The sequence below is a fragment of the Patella vulgata genome, chromosome 2 (assembly GCF_932274485.2).
Source record: "Patella vulgata chromosome 2, xgPatVulg1.2, whole genome shotgun sequence".
Taxonomy (NCBI): Eukaryota; Metazoa; Mollusca; class Gastropoda; family Patellidae; genus Patella; species Patella vulgata.
In genome coordinates this window covers 37,876,546-37,898,684 of record NC_065880.2, presented here as the reverse complement: position 1 = coordinate 37,898,684, position 22,139 = coordinate 37,876,546, and the positions used below count along the sequence as shown (strand labels likewise).

The 22,139-nt window shown below is 35.8% G+C and overlaps 1 protein-coding gene, 1 long non-coding RNA gene and 1 other non-coding gene across 3 annotated transcripts; all 3 read right to left on the bottom strand.

Moving 5' to 3' along the window:
* Nucleotides 1-846: 846 nt before the first annotated feature.
* LOC126811470 (uncharacterized) lies at nucleotides 847-5,095 on the bottom strand. Its single transcript, XR_007675611.2, has 5 exons — nucleotides 4,901-5,095; nucleotides 3,556-3,645; nucleotides 2,786-2,997; nucleotides 1,839-2,039; nucleotides 847-1,011 (listed from the first exon to the last, which is right to left on the bottom strand). It is a non-coding gene; the product is annotated as an uncharacterized LOC126811470 (long non-coding RNA).
* Nucleotides 5,096-6,091: 996 nt separating this feature from the next.
* LOC126809542 (uncharacterized) lies at nucleotides 6,092-7,744 on the bottom strand. The gene is made up of 4 exons (XR_008786223.1): nucleotides 7,457-7,744; nucleotides 7,116-7,275; nucleotides 6,688-6,864; nucleotides 6,092-6,183 (listed from the first exon to the last, which is right to left on the bottom strand). It is a non-coding gene; the product is annotated as an uncharacterized LOC126809542 (transcript).
* A 2,366-nt stretch (nucleotides 7,745-10,110) lies between these two features.
* Nucleotides 10,111-20,934, bottom strand: LOC126812504 (uncharacterized). Its single transcript, XM_050538926.1, has 12 exons — nucleotides 20,599-20,934; nucleotides 19,841-20,000; nucleotides 16,241-16,411; nucleotides 15,626-15,717; nucleotides 15,160-15,386; nucleotides 14,063-14,310; nucleotides 13,285-13,507; nucleotides 12,926-13,015; nucleotides 12,119-12,327; nucleotides 11,618-11,818; nucleotides 10,675-10,849; nucleotides 10,111-10,327 (listed from the first exon to the last, which is right to left on the bottom strand). Exons 1-12 carry the CDS (start codon nucleotides 20,907-20,909, stop codon nucleotides 10,212-10,214), a joined length of 2,223 nt encoding a protein of 740 aa, XP_050394883.1. The 5' UTR covers nucleotides 20,910-20,934; the 3' UTR covers nucleotides 10,111-10,211.
* Nucleotides 20,935-22,139: the final 1,205 nt, after the last annotated feature.

Sequence of the window (22,139 nt, the reverse complement as noted above, 5' to 3'; positions counted from 1 at the left end):
AAATAAGTTGAGACACAAACTCTCCATAAACTGGTGATATTGGAATGTTACTACTAATAAATGGAAAGTTAACAATCGGAAATGAGGGCATTTGAGACAAAGACTTGGTGTAAATATTACAAAATATACAGATTGTTCTTTATTTTGTATGATCAAGCATCACCATCTCAGCAATAACCAGTGATAGTACAACGATTCTTTATCCTTCTTATATAATATGTAAAGCTTATAGTAATATTCAACTTATATTGCATCTCTCTTTTATTTTAGTTATATCAATGAAATAACAATATGTTTTATAAAAAAAGAATACTACTGAACGCATTAATAAAATCCTAGAAATTTGGACCCAACAACTGTGATACTGCCTTGTAAAACATTAGATGAAATTCGTTTCTTCTGGTTAGGTTGTTGTCCTCCTACCCAGATGTTGAGATCACCTGGAAATTCAATGCAAATAAAATAAATTAGATTATATAATTAAACCCATATAATTATGACACGGAAAAACCAAGTAATCTTACATTATGATTATCATTTTTTAATTTTTATAAATTTCTAACTTCTATGTGAGATCTAGATTGTTATAATCCCCGCCATGTTCCAAAAAAATGTTCCCTCTCCAGCCACAAACCTGCGTTTCTGTAGAAAATGCCAATCTGGGGGTAGCATTGAATTCTAATGAGTATATTTATATCATAATATTATGTTCCTTTTGATTTTTAAATTCTGTGCTTCTAATAGGTAGAACATCATTTTTTCTCAAATGTCTTTTGTGGACATAGATTAGATACTGGTTCTTAAGTGGCGATATATGTTTATATATACATATATACCTGGTTCTACCATCCAGCCTTTATCATCTACCCAGAGGGCCATATTTTCTGGTGGGATGGTAAAATCATATGACATAGTTGAATGAGACCTGATAAAAACTCTGTCAAAATCAACCAGTTGCATATTTGGTGTTTCTTGTGTTGCATTTATCCAGGAGATGTAGACTTGAACAACCTAAAGTATAAAGAGTATACATGTTAAGTAATATAGATGACGTGAACTACTTTGCCACTTAGATCACAAATACGCTATCATTTGAGCCTATACAATCCAGGGAGAGAAAATGATGATATCCCGGCTAGGCCCATACCTCTCGCAGTGTTTCTTTTGTCCTAATCCCACTCAAACGCTGCTGGGCATACCGATGAATCCTGTCCTAATTTATAAGTGATTAGCAGCCGCGTTAACAACCCATCCATTACAGCGTAAGGAATCAATCGTGTTTCAGCAGAGCTCTAAAAATGTTAACGTAAAAGTATATAATGACAATGGTGGCTACATTACGTCACAACGTGCAAAATTTCTTATCAAAGATCGGCGAATAAGCAGCTCAGCGTAGACTATAGTTGAAAAACTGTGTGACAAAGAATTCTATCCAAAACGACTGAAACGTAAATATTGATATACTAAAATCTGTTTATCGTCTGTTGGGTCACACAGCAGACGAACATTAATACATCTTTAGTACATTTAATCAACTGTCCGAAGTTTTAGGGAAGACCCCAGGTCAAAGAGTCTGTCTGTTACCTAGTGGTATTCACAAACTGAATAGAATCAAACCACGAGGTGAGAGATTTTATTGTTCGATAGACACACTCCATCAAAAATCCAACTTGTGGTTCCAAGTACAGCAATGGCTGGAGAGGGATTTCTTGAACCATTGCGTCAGGAATATGGGTTAGGCCCAAAAGCAAATTCTTTATCGTCTGTCAAATACACCGTCATTTGTAAATCGTAAATACAATCCCAACATTAAACGTTTGCAGAATTATGATACCTACCTCATCTGCATCATAATCTCCTGTATTTTCTATAATAACTGTTCCCTGTACATTAATACCAGCCAATACTTCACTACTGTATTCCATATGTTTATAGTTAAAGGTAGTGTAGGATAATCCATAACCAAATGGATAAAGTGATTCTCCTTCATAATATCTATAAGTTCTTCCTTTCATAGAATAATCGGCCATTGGTGGAAGCTAAATGATAAGCAAGAAATGTTAAACAACGTGATTGGCCAATTAGACTATGTAGCTTTTATCTCTGATTTATTATGACCCTCTGTCGTTAACGTAATGTATATGCATGACCAACGGCACCGCCGTTACAGGTAGTACACACGATTTAATTCTTCAGTTAATCTAGTATTTAAATATCTGGTCTGTAGACGTTGACCATATATACACGGTAATCCAGTATTTAAACACCTGGTCAGCTGATGTTAACCATGTACAAGGTAATCTAGTATTTAAATAACTGATCTGTTGACGGTAATCAGGTATAAGGTAATCTATTATTTAAATACCTGATCTGCTTTCGTTAACAATGTATAAGGTAATCTAGTATTAAACAATCTGATTAAAATACAGATCTATATTTTGTTTCGTTTTTTTATATGGCCTACACTGCATGAAGATCTGACAAGTTGTCCTATACGGTCGTGTCAGGGGTCGTACGAGGATCTTTTGACCCTATGATGTCAGACATTGATTAATCAATCAGCGTTGACGTTTCTAGTGGTTTACCCACAGTTCCGTGCATGGCACGCCAAGAAGTCGCCGTAACAGACTGTTTCATTAGCTTATCTCTCACTCCAATCAAAACGCCGGTAATATAACAACTCTTCCATATCCTAGTGTAGTGAAGACAAGTAAAACGAAATTTTGAACTATAAAAAACGAAACGAAATAGGATCTGTGTTTTAATTAGATTGGTATTAAAATACCTGGTCGGCTGACGTTAACCATGTATAAGGTAATCTAGCAGCAGGAACCGAACCAGCACCATCATTCAGTAAAACTTTCCTTATAGCTATTCCTGTTTCTTGAGCTGGGAACCAACATTCCATTATAGCATCAATAGCATCATTCTCATCAGCCCATGTTATGTTGACTGGTCCTCCATTAAATAACAGAAGGACGATAGGGGCACTGCCCGCTAAAATGATACATGGTATAATCTGAATTTATAGATGTAATTAATATATTTGATATATAAGAACAGACCCCATTCTGCGCTCACCAGTAGTCCGAGTTACTTATAACAGAAAGATGTAAATGAGATAACGAAAGAATTCTGAATAGGATTATTCCTTTTTTAATCAGAGAGACGGGAACAACAGGGTCGCTTTCATGCTTAAAAGGTCAAAGCACATTAAGGAAAAAATTAGGTAATTTGCAAACCCTCCCCAACCTACCACCCACAGCCACTCACGCTTAAACCAGTCTTAACCAGTGAGATTCGCTGGCTCTGAAAGTCAAACTGAAAACGGGAGACACAGAAGCATTTCCCAGCTCAAAAGGTCACAGCGCACTTAAAGAAAAATCTATGGAATTTCCAGCTCATTCCCACGCCTCCAGATACGATTGAATTCGCCAAATACCTCTGTCGTGTCGTGTAACAATCGACGGGCAGATAGGACGCCAGTTGACGTTCAGATTTAAATGTTCACCAATAATATAAACAATATATAGTTATTATAACCGCTATACTAACCACCTGAAACTGCATCCTTGATTAATTGTGGTTGATAATTTGGCAATTCTAGACTGGTTCTATCATGACCTTCTACCTCGATAGCTACACCTATAGTGATTACAATTTCTTTTCAAAATGATAATAAAGCGGATTCAGTCTTTGCGTCTAGGTCAAGTTCCTTAAAGACAATATAGTACTATTGAAGACATTTGTAGTCTCAACAAAATTATCTAATGCAGTTCTGTCTAAACATCTGAATTACAACATTAACACTTTATTTGAATATACATGTATGTCTGGTCTCAAAAAACTTGCCAGGCCAAGTTCCTTAAAGACAATATTATAGTACTATTGAAGACATTTTGTAATCTTGACAAAATTATCTAAAGCAGTTATTTTTAAACATTCGAATTACAACATTTTAACACTTTATTTGAATATATTCCTGGTCTCAAAAAACTTTTCCTAAACCTTTGATATATATATATACACAAATATAATAATTATTGTTTACAAAAATGTAATTACGACAAAGAAATGCGCCCTCAGGGGCGGATCCAGGTATTTTTAGGGGGGGGGGGGATAATGCATGATGCAATCATCGTCTCCAAATTACGTACGCATACATACCTACACACTGAGCTTTTTAAAGAGAGAAATCCAACACCCCGTTTGACCTCAAGTTTTATTATGAATTATCACATGGGTCTACATCATTATCTCGCGCTTTGAATGCCCATCTAATCCAACCATCTGATAATAATAAAGCACACAACCGTGACACTGTTCTCATAAAAATGTTGTTTTACAAATTATTTTTATGTAGCTGAGCAGGAGTGTTCCTGGCCCTTGTTCATGCGTTATATTGTTTAAAGTGCCCAAAGAATTGCAAAAAGTGACCGACAATCAAAGATATGCATATTCTACATACCATTTCAAACATTTAAATACTCGAATAATTTATATATATATATCTTTCCTTGTCGATCACTTTTTGCTATAATTGAACTACAATTTGTTATAATTGAACTAAAAAAAGGACTCTTGTCAGTGATTAGTAGGACCGGGTGAGACTAGTAGTCAAAAAATGTCGCTATAATTGTATCCACTCAAATCTGGATGGACTTTTTGATTTTATCTATAGCAATATTTATCAGTATCCAGTTTTAGCTGGGTAAAACTAGAATACACAAAACGGCAGTTTTGAATCACTGATAATGTGCCGTGGCGTGAGAGACCCGTTATATTATGCAAAGATAATATTTATATATTGAACATTGGCTCGTGTGCCTGAAATATCTGATTATTTTGCGAACAAAACTTATTTTATCCCCCTGGACCCCTTTGATCCCCGTGTCCTTACCTGTGCCCACTGCAATGAATACCATATCCACTCCTGTAACTGCTTGTTGGATTTCTGTGCCATTATAGTTGTCACAAACAGTATCCGAACAGCCAGCAGCGAAGTTTGATCGAGACGCCAGTTCTTGTACTCCAGCTAATACAGAGTATGTATATGCTAAATTCATATCTGGAGCGTAATTTCCATAAAGTGTACCTGTTGTATTAGCAAACGGACCAACCACCTACAAAAATTCATAAACACGGTGAAAAAGGGAGAAAAAAACACCGCAGACATGTCTACTTCAAATGATTCAATTTTTCTAAGCAAATGTTTCCGTACTTACGGCTATTTTGGCATATTTATTCTGTTTTAATGGAAGTAGGCCGTTATTTTTCAGCAGCACAAATGTTTTCATAGCGGCCTCTAATGACAGATCTCTTTGTGCTGGACTTTGGATAATAGATATATTAAGATTTCTGTATGGATTCATTTCTGGTGGATCGAATTCTCCAAGTCGCATTCTAGTATAAAATAACGGCCATACTCGTTCTCTTAATAAAGATTCGTTGATTTTACCAGCATTCACAGCATCCACTAAAAACACAGTGACGTTTTATTATGTTAATTTAATAATAAACAAAACGATATGTAATCAATTTGTATTAGATTATCTTCTTTGATAAATACAAAATAAAACAACAATAATTGAAAATGCACAGATGATGCAGGTACAATAGGTTACACAATATCGACCACACCAAAATGCATAAAATTTCTTTTTCGTTTTTGCACAGGTGAAGCATATAAATGTAGAATGTATTTATCATGGGTATAATGAATTTATATTCCCAGGTACTTACTTATATAAAGATATGGTGGTTTATCTTGGTTTGGGGAAGCAAGTTCCTGGTTACACCCAGCATTGATACCAACAGCCGCCACGTCTTCTTTGGTTGGGACATAAAAATGAGCATTCAATACACCCAACAAAGCCCCAGAATCGCTGACAACAAAACCTTTAAAATTCCATTCATCTCGTAAAATATCTGTTAACAGGAATTTATTTACACATGTTGGTACACCATACAGACTGTGATAAAATACAAAACAATGATTGTAGATTATTAAATTTAGATTAGATGTTATATTACCACGGTTGAAATGTATTCGTCCATTGGTGTAGACTCGATTGTGTTTGTTTTTAATTACCTTGTATAAGTACACATGATACTGTAAGCCCCAGCTTGAATCATCTGTCTAAACATTGGAAGATATGACGTATGCAGATCTCTTTGTGTTGGCTGAAATAAAGTTTAAGCTCAATCATTTATGAAATATCAGCAGTTAACTGTGCTAATTGTACATTGTACAACCTATTGTACATTTAAAAAAAAGAAATCAGATTCGAGTGTTTTCTAATCCGGCCTTTACGGAGAGTTGATTGAACGAAAATATCGGTGTCCATCCGTGTACAAGAACCCGCCGACAATTGAAAATTTAAGAGGGGTGAGTGGAGACGTCGCTGTTCCGGCAATGTTTTCTTACATTGTCGTGTACACGTAACCACAGACATACACACAACCGTATGTTGGGCTCAAATTAACGGTGCATTGTCTTGACGAGATATTAAATCCCATTTGTTTTACTTTTCCAGTCGGTGCAGAAAAGTAGGACGTAATATTATAAAGCACATTTAAGAATGGTATTCTGTTAGTAACCAAGGTAACCTCTGATATCAAGGCGTAAAGATATATAGACCGGATAAGGTGACGAACAATATATGATATAAACTAAAAACTTCTTACAGAGACAGTAAAATTGTATCGAAAGTACGGAATATCCTCCGGGCCACTATAAACAGCAAGATGTTTAGGACAAGCACTGGTTCTGATATATCTCAAGTTTTTATCATTTCCTTGTAAACCTTGAACAAAAGCTGAACCAATACTGCCAGTAAGGTATGGATCTTCCCCGTTTGTTTCCTGTGATAGAAAAATTATGTATGATAAAAAAAGTGATAGTAAAATTATGTTTGTAGGTATGTTTGTAGGTAGCTGTTTGTCAACGACATAATGCTTTTGGACGATTTAGATAAAACTATACTAGTTTTATAGTTTTATAGTTTTATCATTTAAAATGATGCTAAAAGTCGTGTGTTGCATCTTGACAGGATCTATACCTGTCACAGACTGCCACTTTGATTAAGACTTCGATGAAATATATGTAATCGTACCTGGTTTCTTCCCCATCTTGAGTCTCTCATAATATTACTAGTTCCCATATAACAACTGAGACCTTGGTGGTCTTGATAAGATCCATGTTGTATATAGTCGTTATATTTAGCTCGCACCTCAAGAGCTGTAGCTTCAGCTACTCGATAATTTAAACTTCGACTGAAATATGAGGAAATCGATGATAAAGAAAGCTGCCCTTTGCGATCTCTGATGGCCACAATTATATCATAATTTAAAAAAAGGACACCCTATATTTAACAATGGTAAATTACCATTCCAAGTTCGGAACTAATTTTAACGTCATAGAGAACACTTCAAAAATGGAAATAAACAAAACTACCTGAATGAAGCACCTAGACCGATATTTTCTGGAAAACTTGTGGCAGGACCCGCGCCGACATCACCTCGTTCACATTCGGTGTCCCAAGTATAGGGTTTAATCCCAAGTCGTGAAATAGCTGGTGCTGGACCAAACGGTACGTGTCCAGCAAAGGCTAGCTGGTACATAATTTCTTCAGATGTAAGTCGTTTAACTAGATCATCCACTCGTTCTTCCCATGGTAATGTATAATCCATAAAAGGGAAGTCTGCATTTGATTTACTGTGTCCAAATATACTGGCATTTAAACAAAAAAATAAAATTGCAAAAAATTGCAACTGTGCCAATTTTAACGAAGCTAGTGAATATAGCATTGTAAGCTAAAATATAACAACAGTTTTTGAATGTGTAAACGACCTGTATTTATATACTCAATACGAAGGTCAGTATTCGTCTACTGTTCTACTGCCCTGTGTACAAAGATAGCAGCATAATTATATCTTAGATCTGATGTCCTGAATCTATTTTAAACTATACCGTATCTAAATAACTATGAAAAAAAAACTGCTAACAATACAAGATTTAAAAAAGACATCACGCGATCTGATGACAATGGCGGATAACAAATGAAATGAAATGAAATGATGTTTAACGTCCTGCTGTTCTGCTCCTAAATGAAGACGGGCATACGTCATACAGTGTGCTATGAGGGAAATTTTGCCCGGGCAGCGGCACTATCGCCTACTCTTATATCGAATTCCAACTGCCAAGGGATCTTTTACGTGCATTCCAATGTATAGACGGGCCTCGGTTTTTCGTATCATCCGAAGGACTAGACAGCTGTCCTTGTCAGGCCCTCCGTCCAGCATCACTGACAAGGGGGAACCACGCCGGAAAATCTGGATGAACTTTCTCGGCCAATGCAGGGATCGAACACCCGATCTCCAGGCTAGCGAGCCAGCGACCTACCCACTTAGCCACGTGATCCCCTGGCGGATAACAAAGAAATCTACGGCGGCTGATAATGGTCATGAAAAATATTATCATTTCCCTTTTTAATATTCACCCAAGTCAATTTTAATATAATTTGATTTTTTTTATAATTTTCACCCAAGTCAAATTTAATTTCCACGCTTCCGTATTTTTTGTAATATAATTTGGTTTTATAATATTCACCCAAATCAATTTTAATATAATTTGGGTTTTTTTTATAATGTTCACCCAAATCAATTTTAATTTCCACCCGTCATTTGTAATATAATTTTTTTTTATAATATTCACCCAAGTCAATCTTAATATGTATTTTGTGAGAACCTTCCTGAGGAGATTTGCCATATAAATATATTGGAAAGTGAAATAAACGAATTTTGTGAGAATCTCCACAAATTAAACTGAAAGGAAACGCCAAATCCAGTTGAAGTGCCCAAAGTTCAAGAAAAGGGACCCAAAGTCCACGAAAAGGCTCCCTCTGTGCCCAGTAAGAAAAGGGGCCCTTTGACTTCATGGCGAAGCTCTCTGAGTTTGTGTCCAGTAGTAAGGTCAAGAGCCATGCGTGTGACCAATCATTCATCAGTGCACATAGGCCAAGTTGTTTTTTGTTAACTCTTTTCAACACGCTGTGCGCTGAATTCGATGTCTGGATGTTTATTAGCGTTGGTTATGATGGATGAATGCTAATATCAATACCCATGTCCATAGTACACATTGGTGTGCATGTAAAATAACTCTTGACAGTTGAAATTTCATATAAGAGATGTCGTAGTGCATTCACTAGCCCAGTCGGGACAGAACAGTAGGACGTTAAACCCCCATTTCATTTCATTTCAGTGCGTTTCACCGTCAGATCTCGAATGAGAATGTGTCGAACCCTGCACGTTTATTTCCATCCCAACTTCTATAAAACAATGCACGAGAGCAGGACAATCCTGGCATCAAACAACAAACTCAGAACGAAATTTGACAGTGTTCAAATCATTAAATAACAAACACAGTCACCTAATCTCAAACGCCTCCTAACCAAAGCCAAATTCAATTCATCTATCACAAGGACCGGCTTTTATGTATCTAAATGCCCGGATCTTCGATGTAAATGTTGTGACCATATAGCGCTAAATAACAAAAATAATTTTCATAACTTTACTTTTAGCGTCAACGACAATATGAATTGTGACACAAAAATTTCATGTATGTCTTGACTTGTAATGGTTGTCGAGATTTTTATATCGGAGAGACGGAAACGAGTCTACGGGATACAGTACATTGCAAATGGACTCTTATTTGTAAATAGACATATCTTTAGATTTGCACAACACCTACAAATGAAAGTCGATGACATGACGAAAAGTAAAATAATGGAAAACTATTTTATTAAAAAAAATACGTTCCTCGAGTTAATAGTAGCAGATGGTCATTAATTTCATTAATCTATCCCAGGATTATCTTCAACTTATTGTTCTTAAATTGTACACATATACAACAGATTAACACACGTGTATACTATAGTTATATACTATATATGTAACCATAGACAGTGGTAACTATAGCCAATTAAAACCACAGTGTTACTATGTATAGATTGTGTATGCTGCCCATCTCTATGTAATAACATAATTTATGAATAGTCCCAAGACGGACGAAAAATACTTTAAAATTTTAAAATGTTATTAAACCAGTGTTGAAATCAGTTTGTGTCGGCATACCGTGAAACAAAGTAATGCATCTTTACATATTTTTGCTTTATTACATTTTTCATTTAAACGAACTATATGTCTCTATATCAACGTTTTCTTGTGAATATGGAATGTTTGATATTAAATGTTGAACTGAGAATATTAGAGCCAGTTGACTTCTTCTGGTTCGGTTGTTGACCACCAACATATAATTTCATGGGACCTATAAATGTAAAATATTTTGATATTAATACAATCAAATTTTGATTTATTTAATATACAATATTGCCCAGCATTGACTGTTTCTCTAAGTACATTGTCTAATATATATCGAGAACAAATGACAACAAAAAATATATCGGATGACTAAATAACCCACATTAATCTGAATCAATTTCGGGCATAGTGACATCAGTGTATGCGATGTATGTTTTAGACTTTGACACTGTGAAGAAGTGATTGAGAAAATTGATGTTAAAACACATGGTTATCTCCCGTTAGCTTTTATAAAAATATTCGAACGTTTTATCTTTTAGCGAAATTGTCATTTAAAAGTATTGTACAACATACCGGATTCAACTTTCCAACCTTTAGAATCTATCCATACAGCCATAGTTTCAACTTTAACTCTAAATTTAACTGTAACAGTCTGATCAACGCCTAATTCTACTCTGTTGAAATCAGCCAGTTGACTTCTGGGTACTGGGACCGCCGCTTTAGCCCACACGATGTAAATTTGATAAACCTTTCCAATAAAATAAAAATGATATTTCTGAGTATCTATTTCTAACTATCCATACAACAAGACATCACACAAACTTATTAAACATGCATTATGCAAGAGCTAAATCTGCCTATTTCAGGTCTTTCTTTAGGCCTGAAATGTTATCTAAATTATTAATTAGACATTAATTAACCTATCCAGGCCATAACTCTAGATGGCAGCGCTAGCCTGCGATCTTTAGTGGATTGTAAGCCGATTTACTGCATAACTTTCCTTCTCTATTAAACGATTAAATGGATAATCGAGACTATGCTGTTTATCGTAATGACTTTAGTAATGATGACCGAGGCTTATGGGAATTTCAGTCGCTTAGTTCTCGGTTCATAGTGGATCAATTTGAATGAAATTTTCACCAAATTGCCTTTACATTATCTAGTTTTTAACTATTATAGTGAGAACTGCCAACTCGTTACCGAATCTCCCATAATGTATCTTTAATAAAAATTTATTCTACAAAACGGAGTAGTTAACCAAAAAGCGATATCCTTTATGTCTCTTTCAAACGACATCTTTAAAAGTTCGTGTTCAATTGATCTGATCTGGCAGGACCTGACTTTTCATCTAGCCAAAGGACAAGAATGGATTTTACCAATTAAAATGGCTTGGGTCATATTTAAACAAAAAGAATATGAAATCCCACAGGAAAGGAGTAGTTAGATCTATATTAAATTAAATTATCATTTTCGTAAAAGAAATAGCAATTCGTGACAAACGTCGAAATAATCTTACCTCTTCAGCAGCCATACCACCAATATTTGATATATCAACAGACCCAGTTAAGTCCATTCCTGCCATAATACTTGTTGGTATTTTTAGATTACTGTAACTAAATCTAGTATATGACAAGCCGTATCCAAATGGATAGAGAGGTACACCATTAGAATATCTATAAGTTCTGCCAACCATGGTATAATTTGTAATAGGTGGTACCTGTAATAATAAAATATCTACAAGTTCGACCAACCATCGTATAACTTGTAATAGGTGTCATATAATTTGGAATAGGTGGTACCTGTAATAATATAATATATAATATAAGTTATATAAGCCATGGTATAATTTGAAATGGGTGGTACACACACATACTAGGTATAAGTTGTCCAAGGTACCTTTTTAGTCTTGAACCAAATAATGCCAATATCATTGAAACATCTACTAAAGCATCGTCTGGAAGACGGTAGAAAAGCACAGTAAAGAGCCATGTTCACAATAGTTCCCTATGTTACATACCTGATCCATGGTCATTGGCCATGTTACTGGTAGTCTAGCTGAAGGTACAGCACCATTTCTGTTTAATAGGATATCTATAAGAGCATCTCCTGTAGCTTGAGCTGGGAAGAAACAAGCTATAATAGCTGGTACCTGAGTCATTGTGTCAATCATGCTAATATTTAATGGACCAGCATTAAATAATACCAATACAACAGGTTTACCATTGGCTGTCGAAATAAAAAAGAAGCAAGTTTAATAAAAAATGGGTGATCCAATTTAATTAAAATAATAAACAAAATTGAGGACTATGCGCTATGAGAAATTAAAATGGCGAATCTTTCTACAAAGTTTTTGGAGTTACTTATGTGAGCATTTAAAGACTACATGCTAGTATGTGTATTGGACGGCAACGTTTCCCGTTTATATGCACTTGTACACTTATGCAGGATAATTAATTAGTTGTCTGAGTCCATGTTTTAGAGTTACTTCCTCCTTTGTAATAGAACCACTTTTATTATTGTCGCCATGTTAATGTACCGTACCTCACTGACGGGGCATTGAGTTTTTACGTACGATTAGTGCATGTAATGTATTAATAAAAGCAGTAAAACCTAACCCTGATGTGTTTTGATTTCCACTCGGAAAGCGACATGAGGAGTAAAGTAGAAAGTAAAGCTCCTCAAGTTACAGTATGTTTTCTATTATTTCATGCAAAAATTTTCAATTTTTACATAGAGTTTATCTCTATCATATTATTAAAATTTGGACATGCGAATATTTAAACTTCCCCTGTGACCTGATTCTGAACTGTCTATTACCACTTACCAAATTTCACGACATCCAATAAAAGATCTAGTTGGTGTCCTGGCAGTTCCAGATCAGATCTATCATTCCCTTCACTCTCTATTTCTTGTCCTGAAAGATGGAATCTTTGAATTTTTATTCTTTAAGTGCATTTGTGGATTTGTTAAATAAGTCTAAATCTGATTATCGTAAATTAAATGATATTTGAAATAATATTCTCGCCATTCTCAGAAAAGCAGGTTCCATTGCATAAATTTATAATCCATGGGAAAGAACACCAACGTTTCAAATTGTTCCAGAAAGTATTACTGACTTACATACATCTACCACGTGCACGTTTCCAAAGTTATATCTAACATGATTATAGAACGCTCACCAACCTGTTCCGAGACACACATAAACTCCATCGACACCTTTAATGGCTTGTTGAATTTGTAGACTAGAATACTGAGTACATGTATTATCCTGACATCCAGCAGCATATTTTACGTTAGAGGCAACGTTTTGAAAGGCCTGGAGAGGTGTAGTAGTAACTGTTGGATTAATATCCGGAGAATAATCTCCAAATTGTTGTTTAATATTATTAGCCATTGGTCCCACAACCTTCCAATTGAAATACATTATTTTGATAGTCATTGTGAAAATACACAATTATGTTCTCTCAAAAGCAAACGAGAGAGAGAGAGAGAGAGAGAGAGAGAGAGAGAAATGGGGTTTAACGTCCACTCGACATAATACGCTTGCTCGTAGGGGTCTTTAGCAGTGGGAGGAAACCGGAGGCCCCGGAGAAAACCCACGAGGTTGGACAGGCGACCCTACTCCTTGCCACGTACAACCGGGGATTTGAAACCACGCCAGTCGACTCAATGACAGACTTTATGATACAGCGCGCACGCTAACCATTCAGCCATCCAACCCCCCCAAAAGCAAACGGAAATGGCTTATATATATAAACCATACCCTTTTTCTTAAATAAGAGTTTGTTACATGCTGAATATATTTGATAGTAATGACTGATGTCTATTTGTGATTCGAGTTTATACAAGTAGTACTAATGTATATTTGAGATTAGAATTGACAGAAAAACAATCTGGTATTAAACGATACTACCGCACAATTAATGCTTTCAATTTAGCTTATAATATATTATATACTCACTGCAACAGAGTTTAGATATTTTCTGGGTAGAAATTGTTCATCATTTTTAAGTAGAACAAAGGATTTAATAGCTGCCTCTAGGGCTAAAGCTTGGTGAGCTTTACTTTGTACAACTGATAAATCTAACTTGGTATAGGGGTTCATGGAAGGTGGATCAAATTCACCAAGACGCATTCTGGTATAAAATAATGGTTTAACTCTACTTCTAACCATATCTTCTGTTAGTTTACCCTGTTGTATAGCTTCCTCTTGAAATATAAAATATTTTAAACATTACAAAATTATCACTTGAACAAATCGAACTTTATAGGTTTCTTTCTTATGTGACGTTTTGCAATGAGGAAGGAGTTGTGATAAATAAGACTGTTAATGAATACGAAGAATATTTACAGTAATTGCAGATGAACTGAAATGGGATTAAACCCCCTACTGTTCTGATCCGACTGGGCTAATGAAGACGGGCGTACGGCATACAGAGTGCTATGAGAGTAATTTTGCCTGGGCAGTGGCACTACGGCCAAACTTCTACCGAATTTCAACTGCCAAGGGATCTTTTACGTGCACACAATATATAAACGGGACCTCTGCTTTTCGCGCCATCCGAACAAGTAGACAGCTGTCCTTGTCAGGCCCTCGTCCTGCGCCATTGACAAGGCATATTTCGGATATTTAAAAAAAAAATAAAGATTACTGAACATTTAATTAAGAAAATAAGAAATATAAATACCAACGGTAGATAATCTCCTGGCTCGGATCTAATCGGATTAAAAATAGGTCTATCTAAATATTTTACCAACACATACAGGTGGCTCTGTTTTGTTTATATCGTCTGTCGATGATGTCTACCGTGGCAAAATTTTCAATTCATCATTATCTTTATGATTACTGGACTGATATACCGTTTACAGATTCAACTTTCACAATATTGCACTTGTAGTTTGCGAGTTATTAATACCCACCCACCCCCACCCCACCAAATGACGATCAGTGAGTATAATGTTTTGAAAATATACCCTCATGAGAGGGTTAACTTGGATCAAGTATTTGGAAGTATGTGCATACATGTGTAGTTCCCAAAGAAAAGTAAATTATACTACCCATGGCGAAGTAAACTGGCTTTACTTCATTTGTAGAAAGCTCCAGATTCAGGCCAGCATTTATGCATAATGCTGCTGTATCAATACTATTATTTAAATAATGATGATACGTTATAATGTTTTCTACAGCTTCTTGATCACTTATAACATAACCAGTAAAATTCCATTCATTTCTTAATATATCTGTTAATAGTTTCTTGTTAGCACATGCTGGTACACCATTTATCCTTGAAATTAAATGTTTAAACAGTATTTGTTAAAAAATGTACAATTTCAAAATAATTGGAAGCGGTTGCAATACATTATATAGATATAAGAATGAAGTTTAATTCATTTTTTACTCTTTTAGTTTTCTTTTAGAAATACACGCATATTATCCTCTTATAATCATACTAAACGCTATCCTACCTATTAATACTGAGCTTAATACACCATACCTATTACGATTAAGCCTAATGCCTCTTACCTATTAAAACTGCACATTAAACTATATGTACCAGCATCTACACAAGCCTTGAACTGTGGTAAAAATGTCGTCCTCCAGTCTCTTTCTGATACCTGAAACATAAGTCTGATATAGAATATATAGTCTGTAGTTATATCTGTTCTAACAAGTTCTATCTTTATTATTAAAATCACATAACATTAAATGAAAGAAGATTGTGGGTGGCTTCTAATTCATTTCGCGAAGTTGAGTAATACCTCAGCCGTAGTGCTTGAGTGGGCTGATAAGAACCCTCGGCATTTTTCAAGCCTTGCCCCAGTCATGAATAGCACCAGTATGTATGTCTGACAAGAAACATAACATGGAAAACTAGATCAACCCCTGCACATATTGGCATGGATGTAAAAGAATTTGATGAAGAGCAGTCATCAACGAAGCCAATCTTCTGGCAAAGTATCCGCCCTTGCATACCGTCAGGTGTTTTTGCCGCAAGAGCGAGATGGAAGTGCATTCCGTCGGGTTGTGAATTCAAATATCACTTTTACGTTAAAACTTTCTGTGCTGATTTTGTGCAACATTTGTTGCATGGTTTTCTGGGCATCTTGTGGTGCACAAAGGTCATCTTCTTTACTATACCTGAGCATTAAAAGAAAATCTTGATACAGGAATATTTTCAGGGCCTCCATGAACATCAAAATGTTTACATCCAGCATTAGCTCTGATATATCTTGTATTATTTCCCTGTAAACCTTTTACAAAATATGAAGCTAATACACCACTTAAATAAGGATCTTCTCCATAAGTTTCCTACAATAAAATCAATATTCAAGGGGCATTAGCACTTTGGGGGTTTCTGCCGGTTGGTAAAATGGGTAATTTCGAATTAAGGTGATTAAGCTATACAGTTGCATCGGATATGTTCAATTTGATACAAATCTGTCGAATTGTCGCTGAGATAAAGATGTTTTAACAAGGGCTATTAAAATATATCCAGTTCTTTTTAAATTCGATAACTTACCCAAAATAATTCGGGTGTTCACTGGTCATAGTGCGACTAGCGTGAGAGGTGTACAAAAAATTAAACCTTACACAACAGAGAAGTGTATGTATTTCAGTGCTTGGTTCAAGAGTTACGGTTCATGGCCAAAGCGAAAATTCCTTTTTAATGCATGAATATTATTTTTAATAAACCTAATTATTCTTCACCTATATGTTTCTTTTGAAATTATTACTGATGATTACTGGAGTTTTATCCCTTTTATCAATTTAAATTTTTAAAATTATTATTAGTGATGATTTTATTACTTACAAGCGATGAGTTATATCCCTTATCAATTTAAACTTCTTAAATTATGACTGATGACTTTGCCCATTAGGGAAAAATCGGCTCCCCATTGGACGCAACGTGCCCATATCAGTATGGGCGCCATATAAAGCCGAGTGACACTGGTTGGATGGCCACGACGAGCTTGGCGCCTCATAATGACTCACACGATTAACACCACAACTGATCGGGCTCCCAAAACGGTATGATCTGTGGGGTGCCTTATCCCGGAGGGGCGCCCATAATGACATGATTGGTGGGGCGCATTATAATGACAATATCTGATTGTCGGGCCGCACATAATGCATAATGCCGATCAAGATTGGTTGGGCCCCCATGACTTTATCAATGGGGCGCTCAAAATGACATGATTTGTGGGGTGCCTCATCTGGGAGGGACGCCCATAATGCCGAGATTGGTGGGCCGCCCACGACGAGATTGGTGGGCCGCCCACGACGAGATCATGGGCGTTTTTGATTTTTGTCTTAATAATGAGTAATTACTCCAATCCTCAGACATTCAGTAATTCGTCGTGGCATGCTCCTAATCAACCGTCCAATCACGGTTTTGGGAAATCTGACCCACTCCTCTTGCAGATCCACGGCCAATTCTTGAAGTGTTGTCGGTTGACGTTGACGTCGACGAACACGTCTCCCGATCAAGTTAAACGTAACACACTAAAGCAAAGATACGCTAAACAGTAAATCTTATGCAAGAACCGATAGGAAAGCAAAATTGAAGTGTCTAATTTGACAATGAACCCCTCCCACGTGTATGGCGCTATTGCGTGTCGCATGTGCAACTCAGTGGTTCTGATTGGGCGATAAGTTCTTCATCTGTGAACATACTCTCAAAGCATGTCAAGTGTCCATGACTATTTATCATATCACAACCTGCATAGGTATTTGCATTTCAATATCCCCTACTTTTTTTTTGAAGAGTATATATTAATGGCGGGCCGCCCAAAATGCCGAGTGAGATTGGTTAGGCGCCCACGAATGACCCGATTCCGAACTTTTCGTTTTTCTCATAAATTATTATAGATATGTTAAAGTCGTATTCCCTCCTTCAAATTTTTATAATGTTCATATCAAAATATCATAATACGCCAGTATCGCAAATTTAGCCTCAAAATTGAAATTTTCCGTTATTTTGAGGTGCAAACCCTATTTTCCAAAAGTTTCTGGGGGCAGAGCATCCTATAGCCTTCTCATAAGGGAGACGTATCCATCGGCGCCCCCAGAAGCCTTTGCCCCCCCCCCAACAATTTTGGGCTAGCTACGGGCCTGATCAGTTTATACTTTTGAATTATTACTGGTGTTATTATTATTTACTAGGGAGGAATTATATCCCTTTAATCAATTTAAACTTTTGAAATCATGATTTTATTATATATACTCTTCAAAAAAAGTAGGGGATATTCAGAAACAATACAAAACTGCGGAAATGCACTGCTGTTTTTATTAGAGGTAACCAGTGTATGTTACTAATAGGCCAATTGCGTACACATAAACAGAAACAGTTCATATGGGCGGCTTATCTGACGGCCCCATTTCACTCGCAAAGAGATACACCGTCAAAAGTGAAAATGGACGTTTTTGATTTTTGTCTTAATAATGAGTAATTACTTCAATCCTCGGACATTCAGCAATTCATCGTGGCATGCACCTTATCAACCGTTTAATCACGATTTGGGGCAATCTGACCCACTCCTCTTGCAGTGCCACGGCCAATTCTTGCAGTGTTGTCGGTTGACGTTGACGTCGACGAACACGTCTCCCGATCAAATTAAACGCAATACACTAAAGCAAAGATACGCTAAACAGTAAATCTTATGCAAGAACCGATAGGAAAGCAAACATGGATAGATAAACCAGCACGCGGCAGTTTTCATCAACCCTTCCTTGAAGTGTCAAATTTGACAATGACCCCCCCCCCCCCCCCTACGTGTATGGCGCTATTGCGTGTCGCATGTGCAGCTCAGTGGTTCTGTTGTGGCGATAGATAAGTTATTCATCTGTGAACATACTCTCAAAACATGTCAAGCGTCCATGACTATTTATCATATTAAAACCTGCATAGATATTTGCATTTCAATATCCCCTACTTTTTTTTAAGAGTATACTAAAGATTCATATCCCTTGTACCAAATGTGCGGTCGAATGTTTTGTTGTTTCCCCATATTTAATGTGAATTATCATCATCATTATTTCTTGGGCGAATTTCTAAGTTCTTTACAGAGTTATTTCAAATTCGCTAGGTCGTTCATTGGGTCGCTATGCGATTTTCAATATTTTAGGATGGAAAATAGTATAGTAATCTGTTGGTGGAATTTGTAAATGTGATTGTTTAATGATTTGGGCATGGGGATGATCCCTGTCGAAATGACAATCCTCATTCAAGGGGAAATGGTTAAGTAACTTGGCTACAAATTCCCAACTAAAATATATTTGCATGAATTGCTAAACGGCGATATCTTATTAGGGCCCAGTGAACAATCGGTGCACTATAATGCCCTCAAGATAATGTAGATTGGACAGAATTGCGTACGAAAGATACAAGGGCTGAAAAATCAATCCGATAAGTAACTTGAAGTAAATAATAAAGCACGTGCCAGTGGTTATCATGTTATATAATGTTAGACACGATTCCAGTAGAAGTGTATAAAAATAGATACATTAATGATACAACCTATGTATATTGATAAGATATGGATTTTAAAAATTGTCATGTCCTTGAATATTAAAAAAAAAATCAATTTAAAGAACATTACAGTCCTATGATATCACAAAATAAGCACATTTCTCTATTTTTTTTTGTGTGTGTGTGTGTGTTATTTGTTGCAGTTTTTCTCTAATTATTTATTCATTCAAAGGCTTGCTACTACTTACTACTACTGATATAAGACCTACCTGAATTCGACCCCATCTAGGATCTCTAACTATATTTATAACAGGACTAAAACAACTAACACCTTTATGATCACCATAGATCTTTCTTCTATTATAATCATTATATTTAGCTCTAACTTCTATACTTGTAGCTTCAGCAACACGATAAATCAGATCAGGGCTGAAGATAATAATTTAATTATGCCAAGACTTTATGGAGGGAATATAAAATATTTTCTGCCGTCGGCTTATTTGAATTCATTGGTGTGAAATGCGTCTAACTACAAAAATAAATCTACGATATCTTATCAGACAGGAGTTGGGGCAGAAAATAGGACGTTAAATCCCATTTTATTTCGTATGGATGTCCAAAATTGCTTACACAACAAGAATACAATGAATTAAATTTGTTGTCATTTGCTGGGAGTATAATTCTATCTGCAGTTATTATTTATAATTATATCTATAGTCTATATCCTAACAGTAACATAGGATGTGCATTATATAGGCGTGTTATATACATGTACATAATAGTGTAGGTATAAACTAACTCGCGTTTATTTAACTGTCAAACTGTCGCCTGTTGACATACGTACTAACAAGAACATCCAGGATTTAAGCTATATACAGTAACACTCGGACAATTTGAATAAAATGAGACAATTCTAAAGTAACACAGTACAGCTGTGGATATTTTGCCACTTTAAATTTAATGTTCCCTATTTATTTACAAAGTGAACAACAAAAGATACCTTATATTGAGAGCATTGCTAACTAACCTAAATGAAGCAGCCAGACCTATTGCTTGGGGAAAAGACGTCGCATTTCCAGCAACAGCATCACCTCTCAGACATTCGGTATCCCAAGAATAAGGTCCAATTCCAAGGTGTCGAATAGCAGGAGCTGGACTTGCATGGGGACCGGACCCACCTTTGCTCATCTGTAATTTAATTTCATCAAGCGTCAGTCTTCCTACTAAATCATCAACTCGCTGGTCCCATGGTAATGAAGGATTGTTAAATGGAAAGTCCGCATAGGTGACCATAATAAAAGCACATATTACAAAACACGCTACAATCCGGATTTCCATTTTGATTTACTTTATACACAGCATGTAATTATAGTAACTATACGTATAGCTATAACATATAAAGAATGATGTCACGTGGTTTTTGTACACAAAGGTATTTTACGCCAGAAGCTAAAACTATTTCAAGCAAATAAAATGTGTTTACTTGTATTTATTTTAATTAATTATTGATGACAATATGGGGTTCTACCATTTAAGGTCAATTTAGATTGAATTTAGAATCTCTCACTTTCTCATCATTAGCCCAGTTCGGAGCAAAACAGTAGGACGTTAAACCGCATTTCATTTCATTTCATTTCATTTACTAAATAAAACAGCAGGGACAGCGGCCGCCACAGTACATATTATAAAACACGACTGTACCGCACGACTCTCTCGGCAAATAAGGCTGTAAGGGGTAAGATAGGCGTTTTCTAATTCTCTGACTTTAATTTCTTGGAAAGTTCGAAAAAAAAAATAATACAAAAACATCTCCCTGTGTCTGTATTTATCTTCTGGTAATATATTATACAAGATTTGATGACCATAAGACTATTTGCCTATTGAGTTTCGCTGAAGAAAAAAAAATACATGAAATACGTATCCTTATAATACCCCTTACCAATCACTTTACAATAATTCAGTCAGTCACAAAATAAAAAAAAATATTGCCTAGATTTTACCATAGATTTACCATAGTTAAATAGACCAAGCGTATCCATAAATCAAATAGAGGGTAAATTTCACAGGGGAGAAATGAAATCAAATAGGGTTTAACGTCCTACTGTTCTGCACCAACCGTGCTAATGAAGATGCCATCCAACTTACTGTCAAGGGTTCTTTTTACCTGCAAGCCAGCGTGTATATGGGACCTTGAGTCCCACAGTGGAGAAAGAACGTCGATCGGAATAAGGATAAAAGAAACAAATAAGATCACGTTTCAACGTGTTATTAAAGGATTACTTGAAACAACAAAAATTGAATTCAGCTAAAAAAAAAAAATTCCTTTTAATCAAACATGCATTTTTAAGCTTTATTGATGAAATATTTTATACGTGTATAATAAACTTTATTTTCAACTAGCTGTGGTATTTCTTTCAATGATGGCAAATCTTGAATCAAGAACGCCAGAACCGGTTGATTTCAACTGAATAGGTTGTTGACCTCCAGCATACAACGTCATAGGACCTAAAATAGAATACTAGTTTATTATGAACTTTAGAGGAATATATTTCATTATTTATAAAACTC

Bases quoted from the DNA above. Each gene is read 5' to 3' on its own strand.
- LOC126812504 (XM_050538926.1), bottom strand. From the start codon at position 20,909: ATGGAAATCCGGATTGTAGCGTGTTTTGTAATATGTGCTTTTATTATG. The intron at 20,001-20,598 runs GTTAGTTAGCAA...TATTATCTTCAG, and splicing joins GGTCTGGCTGCTTCATTTAG to CCCTGATCTGATTTATCGTG. The intron at 11,819-12,118 runs GTATGTAACATA...TTATTATTACAG, and splicing joins GGCCAATGACCATGGATCAG to GTACCACCTATTACAAATTA.